The sequence below is a fragment of the Anolis carolinensis genome, chromosome 1, assembly GCF_035594765.1.
Source record: "Anolis carolinensis isolate JA03-04 chromosome 1, rAnoCar3.1.pri, whole genome shotgun sequence".
NCBI classification, from domain to species: domain Eukaryota; kingdom Metazoa; phylum Chordata; class Lepidosauria; order Squamata; family Dactyloidae; genus Anolis; species Anolis carolinensis.
The window spans coordinates 360963538-360987659 of NC_085841.1; the positions used below are offsets into that span (position 1 = coordinate 360963538).

Sequence of the window (24122 nt, forward strand, 5' to 3'; positions counted from 1 at the left end):
ACTACTGTTTATGATCTCTTGGAATCAGTAAAGTTTCTGTATTTTTGTTCTGCAAACCTGAGTGGCATGTCATTGTTCTGCGGGTGACTCTGGGTTGCGGGCACACGTAAGAGCTTCCATTTATCGGCATCGAATTGTTGCCAATTGTACGCCGCCCTGAGTCCCTCCGGGTGAGAAGGGCGGGATAGAAATATTTGAAATAAATAAAATAAATTTATCAGCATCAATTCGTAATATGCATGGCATCTTTATTATCATCCCACCAAAGCTGTACCTATTGATCTACTCACATTTGCATGTTTTCGAACTGCTAGGTTGGCAGGAGCTAGGGCTAACAGCGGGAGCTCATCCCAACCCACGGCTTCAAATTGCCAGTCTTTAGGTCAGCAGATTCAACAGTTCAATGGTTTAACCCGTTGCGCCATCGCAGAGGCAAAGGGGCACACAATGGATGGATAAATGAATAAAACAAAATTAGAAATCAATATGTAAATGTGGATCTGCAGATGCAAGGCATCCACAAAAGCTTCAGAGCAAATTCCCTCTAACCTTCAACTTATCCACACACAAAAAGGCAGCAAAATAGAGGAGGGTTGGGACATTTCGGGGGGAAATGACAACAGCAAAGCTGCACAATTGTTCCCTTTCTAGGCTTCTTTCCGGCCGTAACCCTGTGTGCAAAAACAACCAAAAGAAAGAGATATGCATAGGGAGAGATTTGCCTGCCACTAGCACTACTTTGCTGAAAATCCCAGACCTCCAAGAACCTTTTTCGTCTAACAAAATGAAGGTTGGAGGGAAAGGACCCAAGTGATTACATGCCAAGTCTTCTCTGAGACGAAACGTCCTGGCTTATAAAGGTCAGAGACTTTTCCTTCAGAAGGTGAATTTTGTCATTAAACTCCAGCGGGCATCAACAACTCCCCTTTTAATCAAATATCCTTTTGCGACATACATTGGTCCAAATCTCATTTGCCTCTTTTTCTGCACACTGAAACTAAGAAGGGGCTTTGGAGCAAAGAAGCTCACAGACCCAGTATCTTTCCAAAACCACATTAGAAGTAACCCTTAAATTGTACTGCAACGGGGCAAAAATGCCAGCTTCACCAACTGAAACGATGATTTGTAGGCTTGAGCAAATTTTTCGTTAGTTCGTTAAATTCGTTAAAAATTCGTTTCGTAATTACTTTTGAATTGACATTTGAACCATCTGCTCACTGCCTTACAAATATTACGAATTTGAATAATAAAAGTACCTTTTTTCGTTTGTTTCTGATGTCTTCGGATGTAGCTGTAGCCCCTCTGAGAGGAGAAGCCATGTTGGCATGCCTCTCAGCCAATCAGAGCGGAAGAGGGAGGGAGGGAGAGGCATGGTCATCGATCTGCTAGCATTTTAAAAATGCCATTGAGACCCCCCCCCCCCCCGCGGGGACCACCGGTTCAGTAGAAGCCTTCTTCATTGCTCTCTCTTCCCTTCTCTCTCTCCCCTCCCTGCTTCTCTCTCTCTCTCTGAGAGAGAGAGAGAGAGAGAGAGAGAGAGAGAGAGAGAGAGAGAGAGAGACAGGGAGGGAGGGAAGAGAAGAGAGAAGAGACATGCCTGCCTGCGCTTGGCCTTCTCCTCGCCCTGCCTTGGAGCCGCGCGTGTTTGGTTTTGCTTCTTTCCAGACTTTCCAGCCAGGCTTAAAGGGGAATACCAGAGCCAGGCAAGCCTTCCTAAATGGAATCCTTAGAGCCAGAGGATATCCCTTTAAGAGATAATCTAAGAGGAGATCTCCAGGAAAGGATTATGGCACCAGCTCAATTGCAACAGATTCAGTGCCATGTAATCATGTGAGCTGTAGTTTTACAAAGTCCCTAGCCTTCCCTGCAGAAGAGAGCCAGTACCATGCCAAACTACAGCTCCCAGTTTTTTGTCAGATTGTTTTGAATTTCAACTCCCACAATTCCTAACACCAGACATGGGCAAAGTTTGCCCTTGCCTGGTACAGAAGCATTCTATTCTTCTTCTCCAGACATGCCAACAGTATTAAGTGATAAAATCTTGGGCATTTTTTCCTTAAATGCTAAAAGTTCATAGGTTGTTCAGCAACAGCCTACTGGCTGGGTTGCTATGAGTTTTCCGGGCTCTATGGCCATGTGCCAGAAGCATTCTCTCCTGACGTTTCACCCACATCTGTGGCAGACATACTCAGAGGTTTTGACGTCTGTGCGAAGCTAGGCAAGTGGGGTTTATATATCTGTGGAAGGTCCAGGGTGGGAGAAAGAACTCTTGTCTGTGGGAGGCAAGTGTGAATGTTGCAATTGGTCACCTTGATTAGCATTGTATAGCCTTGCAGCTTCAAAGCCTGGCTTCTGTTGAAATTGTCCATGTGCTTCTTGTGGATTTCAGTGGCTTCTCTGTGTAGTCTGACACGGTGGCTTTTAGAGTGGTCCAGCATTTCTGTGTTCTCAAATACTGGCTGTTAGGAATTGTGGGAGTTGAAGTCCAAAACATCTGGAGGGCCTGATTTAGATCCATCTCAAAAAAGGGTATATTTGCCAAGCCCTTTGAGTACGACCTTGGCTATAGTGCAAAATGTTCTCAAGTGTTGGGTTTTGGAAGCTGCACAAGATGGCTTTAAGGCCATTTCTGACCCTCAGACAAAACATATGCAGCCAACTTCAGTAAGCTGGAAATAATGTCTTGATCATGTATCCAGCTCAAAAGCAGATTGTGATGGGAAAGTTCTGGAAAGTGCAGTATAGAGCAGGCATGGGCAAACTTTAGTCCTCCAGATATTTAATAATAATAATAATAATAATAATAATAATAATAATAATAATAATAATTGTTATTAATCTATTTCTAACCTGCCCTCTCTCCACAAAAGGACTCAGGGCAGCTTCCAAATGCAAAGGCAAATATTCAATGCCTTATACAATAATAAAAACACAACACAATAAAATAGCAAATAAATCATAGCTAAAAATGCATATAAAATTGATTCTATAGGGAAGATAAATGATTGGATTTCAACTCCTACAGCTTAGCTTTCTCTGCCAATAATGGTACCATACCAAACTAAAGCTCCCAAGATTCTGTAGCAGTGAGCCATCTTGGATATTGTAAGGGATTTATTATTATTATTATTATTATTATTATTATTATTATTATTATTATTATTATTAGACCTTGCTCCCAGGAAGGTGCCTTCGCTGTGGCTCCCAACTTATCTATCTACCTTTCCACATATTCTCCACATTGTGTGTATGTGTATGTATATTATATATACATGAGCCCCAATGGCGAAGTGTGTTAAAGCACTGAGCTGCTGAACTTGCAGACCGAAAGGTCCCAGGTTCAAATCCCAGGAGCAGAGTGAGTGCCCGCTGTTAGCTCCAGCTTCTGCCCACCTAGCAGCTTGAAAACATGCCAATGTGAGTAGATCAATAGGTACCGCTCTGGCGGGAAGGTAATGGCACTCCATGTAGTCATGCCGGCCACATGACCTTGGAGGTGTCTATGGACAACACTGGCTCTTGGGCTTAGAAATGGAGATGAGCACCAACCCCCAGAGTCAGACATGACTGAACTTAACGTCAAGGGATACCTTTACCTTTACCTATATACACACACACACACACACACACATATGCAGGGACTCTCTCTCTCTCTCTCTCTCTCTCTCTCTCTCTCTCTCTCTCTCTCTATATATATATATATATATATATATATATATATATATATATATACAGTATATATCACACACACACATTTGTTAAATTGGTGGACCAAACCATAATATGTTATGTTATATATACAGTATATATCACACACACACCAATTTAACAAAGTTTCAGCCACAAAAACAAAGTTTCTGAAGTAGAACAATGACTTTCACAGTAAAGACAACCCAATGAAACAGGAAATAAGACTTTCAAACCAGGAACAGATTTCTGCAATTATTAAAAAATGGTTTATTATAAAAGCTATGAAAATTCGCCAAAAATCAGAGGATAAGGGAAACGTTCCAAATTTTGGTGAGCTATCAGTGTTAAATGTGTTCTACCACTGTACCAAGTTTGAAGAAGATCACTCAAAAAATGAGGGCGGGAGAGTCCTGTAAAATCTCCCCTCGTGCTGTTTTTTTTGGCCACTGCGCATGCGCGTCCACCATTAACGAATTACTTTTGAAACTAACGAATTTTCGTTATTCGAAAAATTTTGAGGGCAAAATTCGGAAATGACATCAGAAACGAAACGCTGGCGCCCCCTACTTTTGAAACGAGTTTAGAATCAATTTTTTTATGGATCGCTCAAGCCTAATGATTTGATTGAGGATGACCAACCACCCCAAATAGACTGTGTTTTTGGTATCCACTTGGGTTCCAGGAAAAGAAATCCATAGAATCCTAGAGTTATAAGACACCCAAGGGTCATATAGTCCAACCCCACTCCATAATGGAGGAAGACACAATCCAAGCACTCCCATCCAGACTCTGTTTAAAAACCTCCAAAGAAGGAGATTCACACACTCCAAAGTAGCATATTGCACTTCTGAACAGCTCTCACTGTCAGGAAGTTTTTCCAAATGTTTTGGTGGAATCTCATTTCATGAAATTTGAACCCATTCCTCCATATCCTAGTCTCTGGAACAGCAGAAAACAAGTTTGTCCTCTCCTTAATGTGACATCCTTTCAAACAATGGCAATCCTGTCCCTTCTTCATCTTCTCATCTCCAGGCTAAACATACAAAGCTCCCTAAGCCATTTGTCATATGGATTCATCGCTTCTAGACCTTTGAGTACTTTGGCTGCCCATCTCTGAACACATTTGAGATTGTCAATATCCTTTCTTGAATTGCTTTGCCCAGAACTGGGAACAGAGTTATTCCAGGTGAGTTCTGACCATGGCACAAGAGAGTGAGTCTACTACTTCCCTCAGTCTAGACACTAGATTCCTACTGATTCAATCCAGAATCACATTGGGCTTTTTTAGCTGCCATATCACACTGTTGACTCATGTTCATCTTGTGGTCTACTAAGACCCCTAGGTCCTGCTTTCAAGCCAGCTGTCACCCATCCTATATCTGTACATTTCATTTTTATTGCTTAAGTGTAGTACGTTCCATTATTCCCTACTGAAATTCATTTTGTTAATTTTGGCCCTGCTCTCAAATCTGTTAAAAGGACATTTGGATTCTAATACTGTCCTCTGGAATATTAGCTGCACCTCCCAATTTGGGCTCATCTGCAAATTTGGTCAGCATGCCTTCTGTTCCGTCATCCAAGCCATTGATAAAAGATGTGGAATAGTACTAGGGCTCAGGACTAAATCCTGTGGCACCTCAATGGCAACTTCTCTCCAAGATGTCCCTTTGGGTCCAAATGGTTAACAGAGGCTGGATCTACGCTGCCATATAAAATCCAAATTATCTCTTTGAACTGGTATATATGGCAGTGTAGACTCACATAATCCAGTTCTGAGCAGATAATGTGGATTATCTGATTTGATGATCTGGATTATATGGCACTGTAGATCCAATTTCCAATCTATCTAACAGTACCAATTATATACTTTGGTTTCTATGTCTCTTATCTATCATTTCAAGATCCACAAAAGTCAACATTGACACTGAAATACAACACTGTCTGAGCTCTGCGAGTGCAGCATTTTTCCAAATGAAGCAGAGAGTGTTTGAGGATCAGGACATCCGTAGGGATACTAAGGTGCTTGTTGATAAAGCTTCCAATCCTGTTATACACCTGCAAAATGTAGACTGTCTACAGATCTCACATTCAACTCCTGGAACGATTTCATCAGCATTGCCCCTGAAAAATCCTGCAAATCTCTTGAGAAGACAGGCAGAGAAATGTCAGTGTTCTGGAAGGAGCGAAGACCACCAGCATTGAAGCGATGCTCCTACGCTCAACTCCGCTGAACTGGCCACATCGTCCGAATGCCTGATCACCATCTCCCAAAGCATTTACTATACTCTCAACTCAAGAATGAAAAACAGAATGTTGATGGACAGGAAAAGAGATTGAAAGATGGGCTTAAAACTAACCTTAAAAACTGTGGCATAGACACTGAGAACTGGGAAGGATCCCTGGCCCTTGAGCGCTCTTATTTATTTTATTTATTTATTTACAGTACTTTTACCCCATCTTTCTCAACCCTGGAGGGGACTCAAGGCAGCTCTAGCTGGAGGTCAGCTGTGAGCAGCAGTGCTGTGGAATTTGAAAAGGCATGAATGAAGGGCGAAAGGAAGGAACATGTCAAGAGGAAGAAGGTGCGTAAAGCCAACCCTGACCAGGATTTCCTTCCATCTGGAAGCCAATGCCCTCACTGTGGAAGAACATGCGGGTCAAGAATAGGACTCCACAGTCACCTATGTACCCACTGCCATGACACTACACTTGGAGGGCTATCATACTCAGACAATGAGGGATCGCCTAAGTATTTTAAGTTCAATGTTTCCTTTTGGAATGTTTTGGAGGGAGGGACAATTTCAAGCCATGTGTTATTACTCAGCCTTTGCCTTTGTGTGACCCTGATGTGCCTTTGTGTGACTCTGATGAGGATTCTGGGTTATATGTGCATAATGATGGGATTCAGGATGAATTTGAAGATGACTCTGATGTTGGGAATTATAGGAGCGTTCCGGCTGTGGGAAATGAAGAGCAGGGAGTGGTTCCCATGGGAATAAATCATGATGTTGTTTCTAACGAGGAATTTCAGGTGCAGGAAGCAGAAAGGGAGGATAGCGCTTTGCCTCCGCCTGATAACAGTAATGAGCTCAGTGGCTGTTGTGACCCAGCCACAGGCTGACATGATTCGGGATGAAGACGAAGGGGATTTTGGTTTTCAGATTCAAGAGCCGGCAGAGGCAGAAGTTAATTCAGAGACGCATTCTGACTCAGAGGCCGGAGATTTGCAGTTTCAGTTTGAGCAGGATGAACTGCTGACACCAGGAGCTATAGATAACGGACAGGCTGGCATTCCCTTGAGAAATAATGAGGGAAATGAGGGAGATAATTCTTCCCCATTCCAGGTGCAAGATAACGTTAGCATAAGCAATGATTTATCTAGGGAGGACCGTTTATCTTGGAGAGGTTCTCAGGTTCGAAGAAGTGAGAGGCTGGCGTGCAAAAAAGAGACCAGCTGTGGGAAAAGAAACGCCTTTCTGAGTTGTTATTAAAAGTGTGCTTTGCACGTTGTTTCCTTGTCAGAGCAATTTCTCGCTTAATCTAGGTGGATGTTCTTGTCATCAGAGTTCTTGGATCTTGGGATTCTTGGGCCTTGTTCGTGGATTCTATGGACTATTGCCTTGCTTTATGGATTATTACTCTTGCTGTGTTTTCATGGACTAACGGACCTTGTCTTATGGATTTATGGACCTTTTTCTGCCTTGTGATACAATTGAATTCTTATTGATGCTTTCATTGCAACTTTGAAAAACCTTTTGATTGCTTGCTTGATTCATATACTGCTTTGCTTAATAAAAACCTCAAAAGACTTCCATTTGTGTCTGACTGGATATCTATAGCAAGGTGAACTAATCTGTGGTGCGACAGTGGCCTTGACTCTGAGGATCTTGATCGGGCTACAAGACTGGAATTTAGGGGGTTTCGGAGAAATCTTCGCATAGCTAATAAACGAGAGATCAAAGGCCTTTATGTCATACTTTTAAAACAGTCTGCTCGTAGAGAAAGCTCTGTCAATGCAACTCCATCGCTTGATCTAGAAGCAAGTCTGCTTCCCTGTGCCAAGTTTGCTTTCCTGTAATATCTCGTGGATATATTCTATTTGCTGGGACTTTTGGCTTCTATTAAAAGGACCTTGTTTTATGCTCTATGTTTCTATGGACTTATTGCTTACAGCCTTGGTTTTGTACCTATCTTTTGGAACTGAACTTTTACCCTTTTATGAACTATCTTTTGCCTATTTTCTAAATAAACTACAGAAGACTACTTCCTGTATGTGGCTTGGTGTCTTTAGCAAGGTGAAGCTAACTGTGATGTCCCATGGCCCTCTGGGTCATGACCCTGGCGCCATTATGGATCACAGTGATGAAGAAATGGGATTTCTGCCATTTCAACAAGAGACTGTTCCTTTCCAGATGCCTTTTGTTGACAATTCTAGCCCGGAGCTCATTAAAAAGGACCTTGAACAGGCGCCTATTCCCAGCACCTCTCCCCCCTTTGCGAGAAGGGAGTTTTGGGAAGCTAGCCGCTCAGAGAAAGCGCAAACACGAAAAAGCGCCCGATTAGCGGCCAGAGAGAGTGCTAATTAGCTCGTTTCCCCTGAGAGTTTTCAGGGAGGATTGCATCTGGACGAAGATGTTGGTTCAGTTCTTTTCCCTTGGGAAAAGGAGCACTGGACACCTGCTTTGTAGAAAGATTTGAAGTTCTTTAAAAGTTCCCCGCACTGGCTAGTCCTCGCGGAGTCAACAAGTCAGTTCGAAGGATTAGCTTCGGTTCCAGCCAAGTGTGGACTGCGTTTTAAGTCTGCTAACTTCCCATCTCATCGTGCCTTGCCTTGCCGTGTTTCTTGTCCTGTTTTGCCGTGTTTCCAGCCTTGCATCTTTGTGTCAAGTATCCAGTCTTGTCTTCAATTCCTTGCCTTGGACTTACTTTGAACTCTAGAAAAATCTTGGACGTTTTCCCCACTCAAACTGCTTGGAAGTTTGAGTGTGTTTTGGTTTGGATTATAACTTTGAACTCTAATATTATATACTGGACAATATTTTACTGGACTATATTTGACCTTCCCTGAAAGGTCTAAAGCTGAACTATATATTCTGCTTATTTTTGTTCTAATTTACTAATTCCTTAATAAAGATATTAGACTGTTATTGGCCTCTGTGTATTGGTTTCCAGTGCTCCGCTGCCAGGGGTGACACTAACCTGAGGTGCGACACCATGAATGGTGGAAGCTGTGGGTACAAAGTCATACAATTGTACTCCCATTTGATTCCTGACAATATTAGATGCATTTTTTTTCCTCTGAGAGGGAAAGCTTACAAAATACTTCCCTGCAAGGTCCATTGCCCAGCATCCACACACACACACACACACACATATACAATGCTACAGAGAGTGGATTTTGCTTACCGAGTCCTTGGTTCTGCTGTTCCCATTCGATTGCGCTTGGCACCTGGTAAGAGACTCCGGAGAGCTCTCCTACCGGGTTCTCCAGCTCTTCCAAAGGTTCCTGCGAAGTCTCCCCAGGAACCGTGAAACTGGACAGGTCAGCATCTCCATCCAAAGCTTCATTCAGGTCTCTATCATCGTCATTATCTTCTTCCTCCTCGTCCTCATCCTCTTCATCTGGTTCCTCTTCGTCCTCCTCTTCTTCCTCTTCTTCCTCCTCCTCTTCCTCTAGACAAGCAGGAAAGAACAGCAAGATGACATTTTATTCCAGGACAAAGAGATTTCACATTTCGGCAGAACCGGAGCTGAACTTGGAAACCTTTGCATTCCTCCTCCCTACTTTATCCACACAACAAACCTATGAAGTAGACTCAGAGCAAAACCGACAGGATGAAAGTCAGAAGATCTTTTTGGTGACTTGGAAATTCTCATCCTGAAATGAGAATAGGGATGCATTTGCACTGTGGAATTAATTCAGTTTGGCACCACTTTAACTGCCATGGCTTGATGCCGGGCTGTGGCGCAGCTGGCTAGTAACCAGCTGCAATGAATCACTACTGACCGAGAGGTCTTGAGTTTGAAGCCCGGGTCGGGTTAAGCCCCCAACCATTAAATAGCCCGGCTTGCTGTTGACCTATGCAGCCCCGAAAGACAGTTGCATCTGTCAAGTAGGGAAATTTAGGTGCGCTTTATGCGGGAGGCTAATTTAACTAATTTACAGCAAAACACGAGGAAAGGAATGAGGAAGTACAGCAACTAGTGGACAGTGAAGCAATAGCTCCCCCTGTGGCCGGAATCGTGAAGCTGGAAAAAAATGTTAAATGCCTCTGTGTCTGTCTATATATGTTGTTTGTCTGTTGGCATTGAATGTTTGCCATATATGTGTTCATTGTAATCCGCCCTGGGTCCCCTTTGGGGTGAGAAGGGCAAAATATAAATACTGTAAAAAAATACTGTAAATGCTACGGAGTCCTGGAAGTTGTGGTTTTGCAAAATCTGTCATTTTCTCTGCCAAAGAAGATTGGTGCCTCACCAAACTGCACATCACCAGATTCTATTGCATTGAACCATGGTGATTAAAGTAGCATCAAATTGCATCAATTTGGTTGTGTAGATGCACCCTAGGATAGTTCTTTCCTTGATCTGCTTTTGCTGGCAAATGAAAATGTTCATGTTCAGCCAAGACTTTAAAGCAGGTGTGGGCAAACTTGAGCCTTCCAGGCGTTTTGGACTTTTAACTCCCACAATTCCTAACAGCCTACCAGGTGTTAGGAATTGTGGGAGTTGAAGTCCAAAACACTTAGAGGGCTCAAGTTTGCCCACGCCTGGGTGTGAGACTCAAGGCAGCATTAACTGCATTTTTTCTGGACAAACTTGGTTTACTTTTAAATCATATATCTGCACTTCGTATTAGTAGATCTCTATATATCTACCTATATATAGATAGCCTATATAATATAAATGAATAAATACATTTAGGTTAGTCATCTCTTATCTGGAATTCTGATATCAGAAATGTTCCTAAATCCAAAACTGACTACATGAGTGGCTGAGAGAATGACACCTTTGTTTTCTGAGGATTCAGTGTACACAGATCTTTGCTCCATGCACAAAATTATTTAAAATGTTGTATAAAATTACTTTCAATATATGTGTACATGGGGCATATGAAATTATAAATGAATTTCATGTTTAGATTTCGGTCCAATCACCAACATAGTTCATTAGTAAAGGTTTTCACCTGACAAAAGTCTATTCGTGTCCAACTCTAGAGGTTGGTGCTCATCTCTATTTCTAAGCCAAAGAGCCGGCGTTGTCCATAGACACCTCCAAGGTCATGTGGCCAGCATGACTGCATGGAGCGCCATTACCTTCCTGCCGTAGTGGTACCTATTGATCTACTCACATTTGCATGTTTTCAAATTGTTAGGTGGGCAGAAGCTGGGGCTAACAGAGGGAGCTCACCCCACTCCCCAGATTCGAACTGCTGACCTTTCGGTGAGCAAGTTCAGCAGCTCAGTGGTTTAATCTGCTGTGCCACTGGGGGTAGATCATTGTGTATATATGTGTATGTGTGTGTGTGTATATGTGTGTGTGTGTGTGTATATATATATATATATATATATATATATATATATATATATATATATATACATACACACACACACACACACATACACACACACACACACATATGCAAGTACAATTATTCCAAAATCTGCAGGAAAAAAACCCCAAATATTTCTGATTATCTGATTTATGATATCCCCACAACCGGTGTAAGTGATTAACAAACAGAACTAAAAGGTATAACACAAAAAAAAAACAATTTAGCTTTGCCTGCTTCAGTCATTAAAGATTAAACTGAACTGCATCCAATTTAGCAGTTTAGAACATTATGTTTTCAACAGTTGACGCTGGATGAAAATATCCTCTAAATTGAGGCCGTGTGATATTTGGGTTTTAAGTCTATGAATCCAGAAAGGCTGCTTTTCTCCAAAGTGCTGGAGGAAAAGGCATCTGGATTCCAAATACAGTAGAGTCTCGCTTATCCAACGTAAACGGGCTGGCAGAATGTTGGATAAGCGAATATGTTGGATAATAAGGAGAGATTAAGGAAAAGCCTATTAAACATTAAATTAGGTTACGATTTTACAAATTGAGCACCAAAACATCATGTTATACAACAAATTTGGCAGAAAAAGTAGTTCAATACGCAGTAATGCTTTGTAGTAATTACTGTATTTACGAATTCAGCACCAAAATATCACGATGTATTGAAAACATTGACTACAAAAATGCGTTGGATAATCCAGAACGTTGGATAAGCAAGTGTTGGATAAGTGAGACTCTACTGTATTAGAGAAAGAGAGAAATATAAATCTATATATATAAAAGGGTAATGAAATTTCGGCCTAGGACAAAACAACAAAACTACACATCCCAGAAACACTAAACTTGGCAGCACAACCCCTCATCCATGCCTCTACGTTCATACAACAAAAAGCTCCAGCTACTCCAGAAAACGGCCAGGCTTTGAGACTGCAAGGCTATTCACTGCTATTTGACCTGGCCAACAAAGGATTCCCATAAGCCACAGCAACGCGTGGCCGGGCAAAGCTAGTAGATAATAAAATAAATAGATGAGATAGATAGATACAGATGACAGAAGATACAGATCAGCCGATAGGCTGTTAGGAATTGTGGGAGTTGAAATCCAAAACACCTGGAGGGCCCAAGTTTGCCCATGCCTGATATAGATTATAGATAGTTTTCCATGAAAAAAATGCACTTTTTTCCACTCGTATCACGGCATTTAGCACACTCTTTTAAAAACATTATTTCAAAAGGAAAAGGGTAGCACCTTGGATAGCTCTATTCCGAACCTTGTTTCACCTTTCCAACCCATAATATATAAAAGCATGGATATAATTGGCAGGCGGATCTTTTTCCGAAAGGTCTTCCGTCTCTCTTTTTCTCCGGCTATTGTGCGTCAATGTGATAATGGTGCCAGGGCTTGCCTTATGCCCTAACATCATGGCACTACCAGCATTTGCTAATTTCTCAGCATTTGAAACAGAAGGAAACACTGCCATCTATCAGAAACTAGCAGGGAGCTCGCCTTTTGAGAAAATTAAGGAAGGAAAACATTTTGTTGCTGGAGAGGCGAAAAGGCACGTGAATGCAGGAGAAAACACAAGGAGAGAAAGTTTATGTGTGAAGTTAAATTCACTGGAATTAACAAAAAACTAAATCTGAGTTTCTGCCATGTACCGTATATACTCGAGTATAAGCCGACCCGAATATAAGCCGAGGCACCTAACTTTACCACAAAAAACTGGGATAACTTATTGACTCGAGTATAAGCCGAGGGTGGGAAATGCAGCAGCTATGGGTAAATTTCAAAATAAAAATAGATACCAATAAAATTTCATTAAACAAGGCATCAGTAGGTTAAATGTTTTTGAATATTTACCGTATTTCAAAGAAAAACAATTAACTAGCTCTATAAGTGGAAAAGTAAGGGCAACAAAAACAATATGGTATCAACAATAAAATAATAATAATAATAATAATAATAATAATAATAATAATAATAATAATAATAAAACATCACACAGTCCTAGACACTTGGGAAGTGTTCGACTTGTGATTTTGTGATATGAAATCCAGCATATCTATCTTGTTTGCTGTGTCATACAATAAAATAATAATAATAATAACAACAACAACTTCATGGGGACTCAGGCCGGATTCCAACATAGTAACAGGCAAACATTCAATGCTTATATAAACAACGCAGATCTAGATATAGATCTATAATTATAGACACTAATTTCACATATGCATTTCCCCCGAAACGTTTGCAAATCCCCTCTGTGTGTGTGTGCATTTCCCCTACAATATTTGCAAGCCATATATATGTATATGTATATATATATTCATATCTATCTAGACATGTCTATATATATTTGTGTGTTCATTTCCCCCCTGTAATATTTGCAAACCCTATATATAGGTAGGTAAGAATATATTCATATCTATCCAGACATCTCTCTATATAGATATTTGCAGAGACTTGCAAACATATGAGGGTAAATTCATATATAAAATAATGTATATGTATGGCTACAGATACACAGGTACATGGATCTATATGTATAAAGGATTTGCAAAGACCTGCAAACATATGAGGGGAAATTCATATATAAAATTAATGTATATAGATAGATACACATATAAAGGTACATAGAGATGGCAAAAGCTTACAAGGGGTTAATGCCTATATATCTGTAGGAGACTTTAATAAATATTTCAGGGGGAAATACTTTCATAAGATTAATGAATATATATTTTTCTTCTTCCTAACTTGCAAAGGTGTCTTTCTCTTATCAAAACATTCCCTTGATTAAGAGTGAGGGAGGTTTTGCAAAAGAAAACACACTGATAAGGGAGGAGAAAGAAATAGATCACATATTGCAAGCAATAGCCTGCAGGCTCTGTTGCTGGCCTTGACCTTGACCCAATAGAAAGCATCATGAAGAAAAAAATCAATATAAACCCAGCTAACTATACTATTATCTATATATAATACAGATAAATGGAAAGAAAATGAAACGAATTTGATAACAATGTTGTTAACAGCTGCAAGGTTATTAATAGCAAGAAATTGGAAAGGAGAGGTGGAAATTAAAATAGAAGAATGGTACAAGGAAATTTGGAAATTAGCAATAAATGATAAATTAATATGTAATTTAAATGTTAAAAAAGGCCTAAGGAAGAAAAATGATTTTGAAAGTATATGGAAGAAATTTATCGAGGAAACATTAAGTAGAGAAGATGGGAACTAACCCTCACCAGAACCAATGAGGTTCTGGTGGGACTATAAAGAAATGGATTCTGGTGATGGGGAGCACAATGGGTAGCACACTGGGGGAAGGAAAAGAATTAATTATACGAATTGTAAATATCTTTCTTTCTTTTTGTAACACAATGAATAGAAATGTAATAAAAATTATTTTAAAAAATAAAAATTAAATTAAAATAAAATATTTTTTTTAAAAAGAGTGGATGTGGCTCTTGGTGAGAGACATTATCACAGGATGTCTACGACCTACACCACTGGAGAAATTATACTGTTTGGCCGGTATTGCACCACCTGACATCCGCTGGGAAGTAGCAGCCTGAAATGAAAGGACCAAGGCAGTGACATTTCTTCTAATTCATAAATCCAACAATTTGACAATTGCCCCATCGTTGTTGTGAAAAGACAATAAACAATTCCCAATCTTCCTTGAATTTTGGTCAAAGATGTCTCCTTAATCCACAAAGACAGTTGGTCCATCTCGGCTAATTCACAGATAACACTATGTGACACGATTTTTGTTCCAGGGTTATAAATATCATTTCCTAATTGGTTCTATCTTGAAAAAGTTTTTATGATAGAACCAATTAGGAAATTGCATTTATAACCCAGGAACACAAATTGTGTTACATCATGTTACTCTAATCATTGTTGGCTTTTTTTTTAATTGCTAGAGATGGGGAGATGTGATGATGTGGATTTTCTCTCTCATTTCCCAAAGTATCTTGGCAACTACTAGCATTAGGCATTGTGAATCATGATTACTATGGGTATGCCTGGATTTTGTTCTTCTCCAGGCAACAAAATGTCTTGGGACAAACCTGGCACCTCAGCAGAGCCAACTGCGGAGCTTGGCAAAATTGTGGCTCCAATCTCTGGAGGAATCCTAACCTAAGAAGCAGTTTGGTTCTGCAAGATTGCAGGAACAGGAGAGACTACAGGCTGGCATCCTGCCTTTCCTGCAGCATGTAAATCCCACCAGATGACTTTTCATTGACTCCAGGTGGCTCTCATGTCAAGATCCGGCATCAAGAAGCTCAAGCGTAACTTTACACTCATAGATTATGTGACTGTTGTGTATCCATGACTTGCAACACTGCACAACTAGATGTGCAAAGAAATATTGCAATGTGATGTTTTTCATCTTATGAGTACAGACTTTTTAAAGGGAACTTTCACACTTGCATTAGTCAATAAGAATGACAGCATGAATTTTAATCATGGAGTTGGAAGAGACCCCTCAAGGCCATCCAGTCCAACCCCCAGCAATATAGAAACACACAACCAAAGCACTCCTGATCGATGGCCATTCAGCCTCTGCATCCAGAGAAGGAGACTCACCAGACTCCCAGGCAGCAATATTCCAACATTGAAAGCTTTTACCCTCAGGGAGTTCTTATTTACGGTATTTATATTCCGCCCTTCTTTCTCACCCCGAAGGGGACTCAGACTGGATCACAATGTACACATACATGGCAAACATTCAGTGCCATATGAACATTGAGACAGAGACAGAGACAGACACAGAGGCAATTTAACCTTCTCCAGCTTCCAGTTTCCTGAGGGTATGTTTGATTCCAGCCACACGGGGAGTAGCTGCTTTATTATGTACTGTAACACCAAGTCCTTGGATTCTTCCTCATTCCAAACACTGCTGGATGATTTTATGGTGTTGTAAATTAGTTAAATTAGCCTCCCCACATAAGTGGTACCTAAATTTCCTACTTGATCGATGCAACTATCTTTCGGGTTGCTTAGGTCAACAACGAGCAGGGCTATTTTTTTATTTTAATTATCGGGTGCTGACTCCAACACGAGCTGGCCTCGAACTCATGACTTCTTGGTCAGAGTGATTTATTTAGTGATTTCTTCCTAATGTTTAGGAAGAACATTTGTGTAACGAAGTGTGATTTTTTTTTAGTTTACAGATGCCATGTTTAACTGTGTTTTAAAAGGGTTAATATTTCAGTTACTCTACACTCATAAGTGGTTGCCATGGAGAAGGGGGTGGGGCCAACTACGTTTAGCTGAAGAGAGAGCAAAATTTGGAGGGAAACTCAGTCTGTGGTCAGAGAACCACAGGGAAGGTTGATTTTAGAGTCTGTGTTCTTATGATTCTCAGTTGAGGGGATCAGGGAGACTCAAGAGTTTATTTGAGTCATTTTAAAAATAAGTTTGGTGACTTATTTTAAGGTAACCTGTTTCCAGATAAGGAACAGATAGGCTGTGATTGTAATTCACAGGGTGACTGCAGGTTAAAGCAGTGGAGAAAGAAGTGACATTTTAGGAAGTTTGAATCACCTCATTCTGTTATTGCAACTGTTAGTCAAAGTGCCTCGAAGAAGAAAAGTTATTGTAACCATTAAGATTGTGCCTGAATAAACGTATTATTGTTCTTTTTAACATCTCAGTCTCTGTCATACGTGTTTTACCATCTAAGAAAAAGGAAGAAAAACCAAAATTTGAAAGTCTCCTCTCTAAGTAGCGAGTGGCTATGTATTCCTATAGTGGTGGCAAAAATTGATGATCCCCTTGACATCTGGTGGCCGCATTATAAACATCTTTACCTCTGGTGGCAGCGTAAATAAACATCTTTAATAACTGGTGGCAGCGGATATAACAATAATAATATAATATATAATTAAAAACAACCTCCATCTCCACATCTCTGCAAATTGGTGTCAGGGGTGGGATTAAAAAGTTTTCCCCCCTGCCTGAAAGAACCTCAGTCGTTCTTAAATCTTTACAATTTGTTTTCCTGAAATTGTATCCATAGCTCTGTGTCTTGGATTCCAAAGCATCAGAAAAAAACTTTCTCCATCCTTAATGTGACCTCCTTTGAGATATTTAAAACTGGCTTTCTCCATCCTCAAGATTGTTCCTGCAATCTTGCAGAACCAAACTGCTTCTTAGGTAAGGATTCCTCCAGAGATTGGAGCCACAATTTTGCCAAGCTCTGCAGTTGGCTCTGCTGAGGTGCCAGGTTTGTCCCAAGACATTTTGTTGCCTGGAGAAGAACAAAATCAAGGCATACCCATAGTAATCATGATTCCTAATGCCAGTTGCCAAGATACTCCTCTGAGCCTTCTTTTCTGCAGGCTAAACAGGCCCAGCTTCCTAAGGGATCTTCAGAGGGATTCATGACTTCCAGACCTTGGATCATTTTGGTCGCTCTTCTCTTGACCATATCCTCCTTGAACTGTGGTACCCACAATAGGACACAGCATTATTTCTGGTGAGGTCTGACCAAAGCAGAAAAGATTGGGATTATGACACCTCTTGATCCAGACATTAGACTCATACTGACGCAGCCTAATATCATATTGGCTTTTTTAGCTGCTGCATCACACTGTGAGCACCACCAGTTGCGCAATGGGTTAAACTCTTGTGCCGGCAGGATTGCTGACTTGAAGATTACGTTGCTGACCTGAAGGTTGCTGGTTCGAATCAGGGGAGAGTGCGGATGAGCTCCCTCTGTCAGCTCCAGCTCCCCATGCAGGGACATGAGAGAAACATCAAAACATCCAGGTGTCCCCTGGGCAATGTCCTTGCAGGCGGCAAATTCTCTCACACCAGAAGTGACTTGCAGTTGCTCCTGACACACACACACACACACACAAAAATCACTATGTGGACACATGTTCTGTTAATGTGGGATTTGTGTATTGATGTGTTTAAATGCAATTTGTGTCTTGTTTTGTATTGCATACTGATTGCATCATCCAAAGTGTACTATAGTCTGTAAAGAGTTAATTACTGAGAAGCTATGATGACCTTGATGTGTGGCTGGAACTGGGGAGTGTCCAGACACAAGTGTTTGTGCATTACTGATTACATCAGTCCTGTTCTGTTCTGTTTGCCTAGAGTGAGAGTCCTGTGTTTGTCTGCAAGTCTGTTTGTCTTGTACAGTAAAACTTTGTATATAGTTTTACCAACATCTCTGGGTGTCTCTTCGTTCTGCGTTTCACTGACTTCATCCAACTGCTGCTGCATTGCGAATTACTCTGACATGTTCATCTTGTGGTTTACTAAGACTCCTCAGATCCCTTTCACGTGGACTCTTTTCAAGCCAGGCGTTACTTATCCTAGATATATGCATGTCATTCTTACTGTCTACCATACACGTCTCCCTGTTGAAATTCATTGGGTTAGTCTAAAGGGGACAGGAACTATCCAAGGTACTGAACCTCCTTTAATGTTCCTGCCCAAACCCAGTAAAAATGCATTGCCCCAGTGACATTGGAGTGACCAGATGCCACCTTTATGGAGTTGCCTAGAAATGCCAGTTTTTGGAGACCCATTGGCATGCTAATCATAACAACCCAGGAGGGCTTACTATCAGCTTTTACTTATACGCCAGCTGTGCCCCTTCCTAGATTTGGAGGACCACACACTGGTGGAACACACACTGGTCACCTCAAGCTTGGTCTTCTGCAATTTTGTATTTTGTACCAAGTTTGGAAACTCTAATTAGAACAAAACACAGCAGCCAGATTTGCCACAGGGACACTCAGGAGTAAGCATATTGCTCCTATTCTGATCGGCTGCCCAAGACTGGAGTGACCTGCTGAAAGAGATCCAACAGCTAAATCAGATGTCAGAATTTAAGACTCATCTCTTCCGACAAGCCTACCTGGTCAATTTTAAGTTGTGAATTTTAATTTGCACATTTTCAATAGATTTTAACTCTGTGTATTTTGTTGTATGTCTTTTAATAGTGTTTTAATGATGTTGTGCCCTGCCTCAAGCTGCAGGAAGAGGTGCGTAATAAATTTGTCATTGTCATCATCATCATCATCATCTTATACTATTAACTCAAGTCTCATGCACCATCAAATCTAATACACACCTCAATTTTCAAAACCCCGAAACCATAAAAAAGGATTTGCTATCAAATGTAATGCATAGCAGCAAAAAGTGAACTCCTTGTAATCTGGCCAAAAAGGTCATGCATTGAAGTATCAGCATCCTTGGAATTCCTTCTTTAAAGGCTAATGTGTTTGAACACCAAAACTTCTAGCAATGGAAAATAAAACCTTGGGGTGCATCTATGCTATAGAACAGGCATGAGCAAACTTGCCCCCCCCCCAAGTGTTTTGGACTTCAACTTCCACAATTCCCAACAGCCTACCAGCTGTTAGGAATTGTGGGAGTTGAAGTCCAAAACACCTGGAGGGAGGGCCCAGGTTTGCCCATGCTTGCTACAAAATCAACCACCTTTAACTGCCTTGGATCGATGTTATAGAATCCTAGGGGGCATAGATTCACAGGGGAGGACCTAGAGTCTTCTAGAGAGGTAGTATCCTAGGAATATTTATTTCCTTCAATGTGACTCTCGGGTCAACATCCAGAGCTAGCCACAGAATTGCACTGGAGGACCTAAAGACTTAAGACAACGTTTTAATCAAACCTGAAAATAATCAAACCTGCACAAGTCAAGCCTGCACATGTGGAAAGCCAGCTGTATACACAACAGACTCCAGTCCAACAACTGTTTGCGGAAGTGAAAAAAGAAAACAAGAAACAAACCTAAGTATATCCTGAAGCAGACATTTCTACAACTTTTTGTCTCCAGGCCACTCTTCCCACACTATGTTTTATGTTGCCCATCTTTTCCTTAAGGCCCCAGACAAGTAATAATTAAACCAGCAAGGAAAAGGCTAAGATTATAACCTCAGAAATCCAAAATTCGAGGATGAAGAACAAGTGGCTCTCCAAATATTGTTAGATTCCAGTTCATGTCATATCCACCACAAAACACGCACCTCATTAGAGTTTGAAAGCTAACCATCATTGGGTGGTGTTGTACTTGGGTAAGAGATTGCTAAGGATGCATGTAAACCATGCATGGGCAAACTTCAGCCCTCCAAGTGTTTTGGACTTCAACTCCCACCATTCCTAACAGGCTACTGCATTGAATTAATGCAGTTTGGTATCACTTTAACTGCCATGGCTCAATGCAATTATATTGTGGGAGCTGTAGTTTTACAAGGTCTTACAAACAAATAAACTGTAACAGAGTCGTCTTAGGGTCTCCATTAGTCGGGAAATGTCTTGAGCGCATACAACGTTAAGGCGTAATGTTGAACTACCCACATTGCCTATTACCATTAGATAGGAAGCAGCTTAAAATGCAGGAATATCTAGCAACAGACCAACGCAATCATATTTTTTTCCCCCAAGGGAAAAGCAATTATGTTCACGGCTTTTAAATATGAGAAGAAAAGTTAGCTGGTAGAGGATTAGTTCACGGGGGACACGCTTCATGGCTGGCTGGACTGGAAGAAATGTAACGGCTCTGGCACCAAGCGTGAACGTTTGGGGAATAATGAATAGATTTCTCCTTGTCAAAAAAAATAGGCTCAGTCAGAAAGGTAAAAATTTTCAACACTCGTATTCCACCATAAGTGAAACAATGTATACTTCCCTAGAAATGAGCTACATAAGAAGTCAATGAGATTGAATTCTAGCAGATGTACTATAGGATGCCATGGTGCCCTACACTTTCTTTTTAAGACCCAGTGGGAAAAGTGTGGTCCTGTGGTCCCGTATCCATGAGGGATATGTTCCAAGACACATTTGGGGTACTAAAACTGAATAGTAGTAAACCCTATATTTTGATTAGCATCCCATAGAATCACACTGGAGTAGCCAGGCCACATCTACACTGCCATATAATGCAGTTTGAAACTGCATTACAGGGTCAGTGTAGACTAGAAATACCCAAACTAAGGCCCTCTGCTTAAAAAATTTGAAGATCCCTGATATAGACTCATATAATGTACTGTATTATACGACAAGTGCAGATGGGCCCTAGAGAGATCCACAAACATTTCCAGGAGGGAATATTTTTTGAGCATGGATAAGTGAAATCATAGATATTGAGTCTGATAATAATTGGGTCATGCTGCACCAGTTACCTAAAACCATCATATGACTTTCTATAATCTTCTAAGGCTGGATCTACACTGTCATATAATGTAGTTTGGAAATATCATATAATGTAGTTAGGAATTGTGGGAGTTGAAGTCCAAAACACCTGGAGGGCCCAAGTTTGCTCATAGAATCATAGAATCATAGAATAGTAGAGTTGGAAGAGACCTCAAGGGCCATCTAGTCCAACCCCCCGCTAAGAAGCAGGAAATCGCATTCAAAGCACCCCCGACAGATGGCCATCCAGCCTCTGCTTAAAAGCCTCCAAAGAAGGAGCCTCCACCACGGCCCTGGGGAGAGAGTTCCACTGTCGAACAGCTCTCACAGTGAGGAAGTTCTTCCTGATGTTCAGGTGGAATCTCCTTTCCTGTAGTTTGAAGCCATTGTTCCGTGTCCTAGTCTACAGGGCAGCAGAAAATAAGCTTGCTCCCTCCTCCCTATGACTTCCCCTCACATATTTGTACATGGCTATCATGTCTCCTCTCAGCCTTCTCTTCTGCAGGCTAAACATGCCCAGCTCTTTAAGCCTCTCCTCATAGGGCTTGTTCTCATGCCTAGTGTAGATCCATATAATGCAGTTAAACTGTTTCACATGAGTCTACATTGACCATATATAGTACAGCAGTATATGGTCAATGTAGACTCATGGGATGAAGGCATGGGATGAAATGCAGCCTTGCCTTCATCCCATGCCTTCATCCCATGCTTCAGCTTTGCACTTATTCCCATTCCCTTGCCCTATTGTTTACAGCCTGGCCATGTTTACATTAGCTTACTGCCATTGATGGATGACTGCTGTTTAAATCTGAGTTTTAAGTTGTTGTTTTACATGCTTATATGTTTCATTCAATTGTATTTTATGTTGTATTTTATTTTATGTTCTGCTTTTTAGGCACTTCGGGGAGATGGTGGCAGGATAAAAGAATTTTTTTTTCATGTCAGGAGCAACCGGAGTTGCTTCTGGAGTGAGAGAATTGGCCGTCTGCAAGGACGTAGCCCAGGGGATGCCCGGATGTTTTGATGTTTTACCATCCTTTTGGGAGGCTTCTCTCATGACCCTGCATTGAGCTGGAGCTGATAGAGGGAGCTCATCCACACTCTCCCCGGGTGGGATTCGAACCTGGCAGCCTTCAGGTCAGCAACCCAACCTTCAAGTCATGAGGCTTTTATCCCCTAGGCCAATGGAGGCTCCAGGATAAAAGAATAAAGTTATTACTGTGTCGTCGAAGGCTTTCATGGCCGGGATCACAGGGTTGTTGTATGTATTCCGGGCTGTATGGCCATGTTCTAGAAGTATTCTCTCCTGACGTTTCACCCACATCTATGGCAGGCATCCTCGGAAGTTGTGAGGCATGGAGAAACTAGGCAAGGAAGGTTAATAACCATGAAATAACCATGAAAATGAACAAAATCTGGCTACCAGTATTTAAAAAAACTCAAAAATCAGAACAGTAGATGGGAAGCAACACTCTGAGGGCAGAGGAGCTCCAGGGACAGCTAATGACTCTGATCAAAGGATGCCCTCCAGGCAAGAGACAAACCTTTCCAATGCTAATTAAGGTGATTCACGCTGACTTCCAACTGACAAAGAATTCTTCTCACACCCTGGACTCTCCACAGATATATATTAACCTTCCTTGCCTAGTTTCTCCATGCCTCACAACCTCTGAGGATGCCTGCCATAGTTGTGGGCGAAACGTCAAGAGAGAATACTTCTAGAACATGGCTATACATCCCAGAATACATACAAGAACCCCAAAGTTGTTGTTGTTGTTGTTTTTGTTGTTGTTGTTGCTATTACAGCCCCTGTATCCACCAGGGATACATTACTGATATTACAACAAAAACCAGAAACTATAAGTAATAGTGAATCTTGTTGAAATGAATGACTTCTGCCATATGCATAGTCGCATCAGAGGAGCTAGAGAGAATTCCTAGAGATGTGTATACGAATTTTCAAGCATGGTTTTATGATAGTCACCTTGAGTTCCTATATCAGGACAAAGGCAGGATCAAAATAAAGCAAATAATATAAATAAACAAACATATGGTAACTTCTAGCAGAAGAATAACATAGAACGGGAAGACAATTCCCCAAGTTATGACCAAGATAAGTTCTGTAGGTTTGTTCTTAAGTTGAATTTGTATGTACGGTAAGTCGGAAGAGGAACAAATTTTTAAGTGTAACTCCAGCCAAAGCATGCATGTGTATGTATATGTATGCCTGTGCATTAGAGATGTGCACTAAAATATTTCCTTCATTTCCTTCTTGCTATCATTTCTTTTCAATCGTTCCTCTACACAAAACAAATGACGACATTTTCGTAGGAAACGAGAGGCAACACGAAAATAAAAGCCGCACAATCATCGTGCTTGCTTTTGTTTTTGTTTCGTTTTGGCCCCGTAACAATAAGCAGGTACTGACAGAAAGCTGCTTTCCCATTACAGCTGATGTGTACCAATGGGTGTTAATAATAATATTAATATAAATAAAGATAGTTACTCTGGTACCCTAAGCTGAGTCTGGGAGAGGAGTGCCTCCCAATTACATCCGATGTGTATCGATGGGTCTTGATAATAATAACAATAATATTAAGAACAGCAGCTATTCTGGTACCCTAAGCTGAGTCTGGGAGAGCAGTGCCTCCCAATTACATCCTATGTGTATCAATGGGTCTTGATAATAATA

The 24122-nt window shown here is 41.0% G+C and overlaps 1 protein-coding gene across 3 annotated transcripts in view; it reads right to left on the reverse strand.

Annotated features, from left to right (window-relative positions):
* The window catches only part of armh4 (armadillo like helical domain containing 4), an 86692-nt gene that overhangs the window by 26726 nt on the left and 35844 nt on the right, over positions 1–24122 (reverse strand). For all 3 annotated transcript variants that reach the window (XM_062968654.1, XM_062968653.1, XM_008118349.3), the window contains exon 5: positions 9097–9363. In XM_062968654.1, the coding sequence (XP_062824724.1) occupies positions 9097–9363 (267 nt within the window). The remainder of the gene's footprint in view (positions 1–9096; positions 9364–24122) is intronic.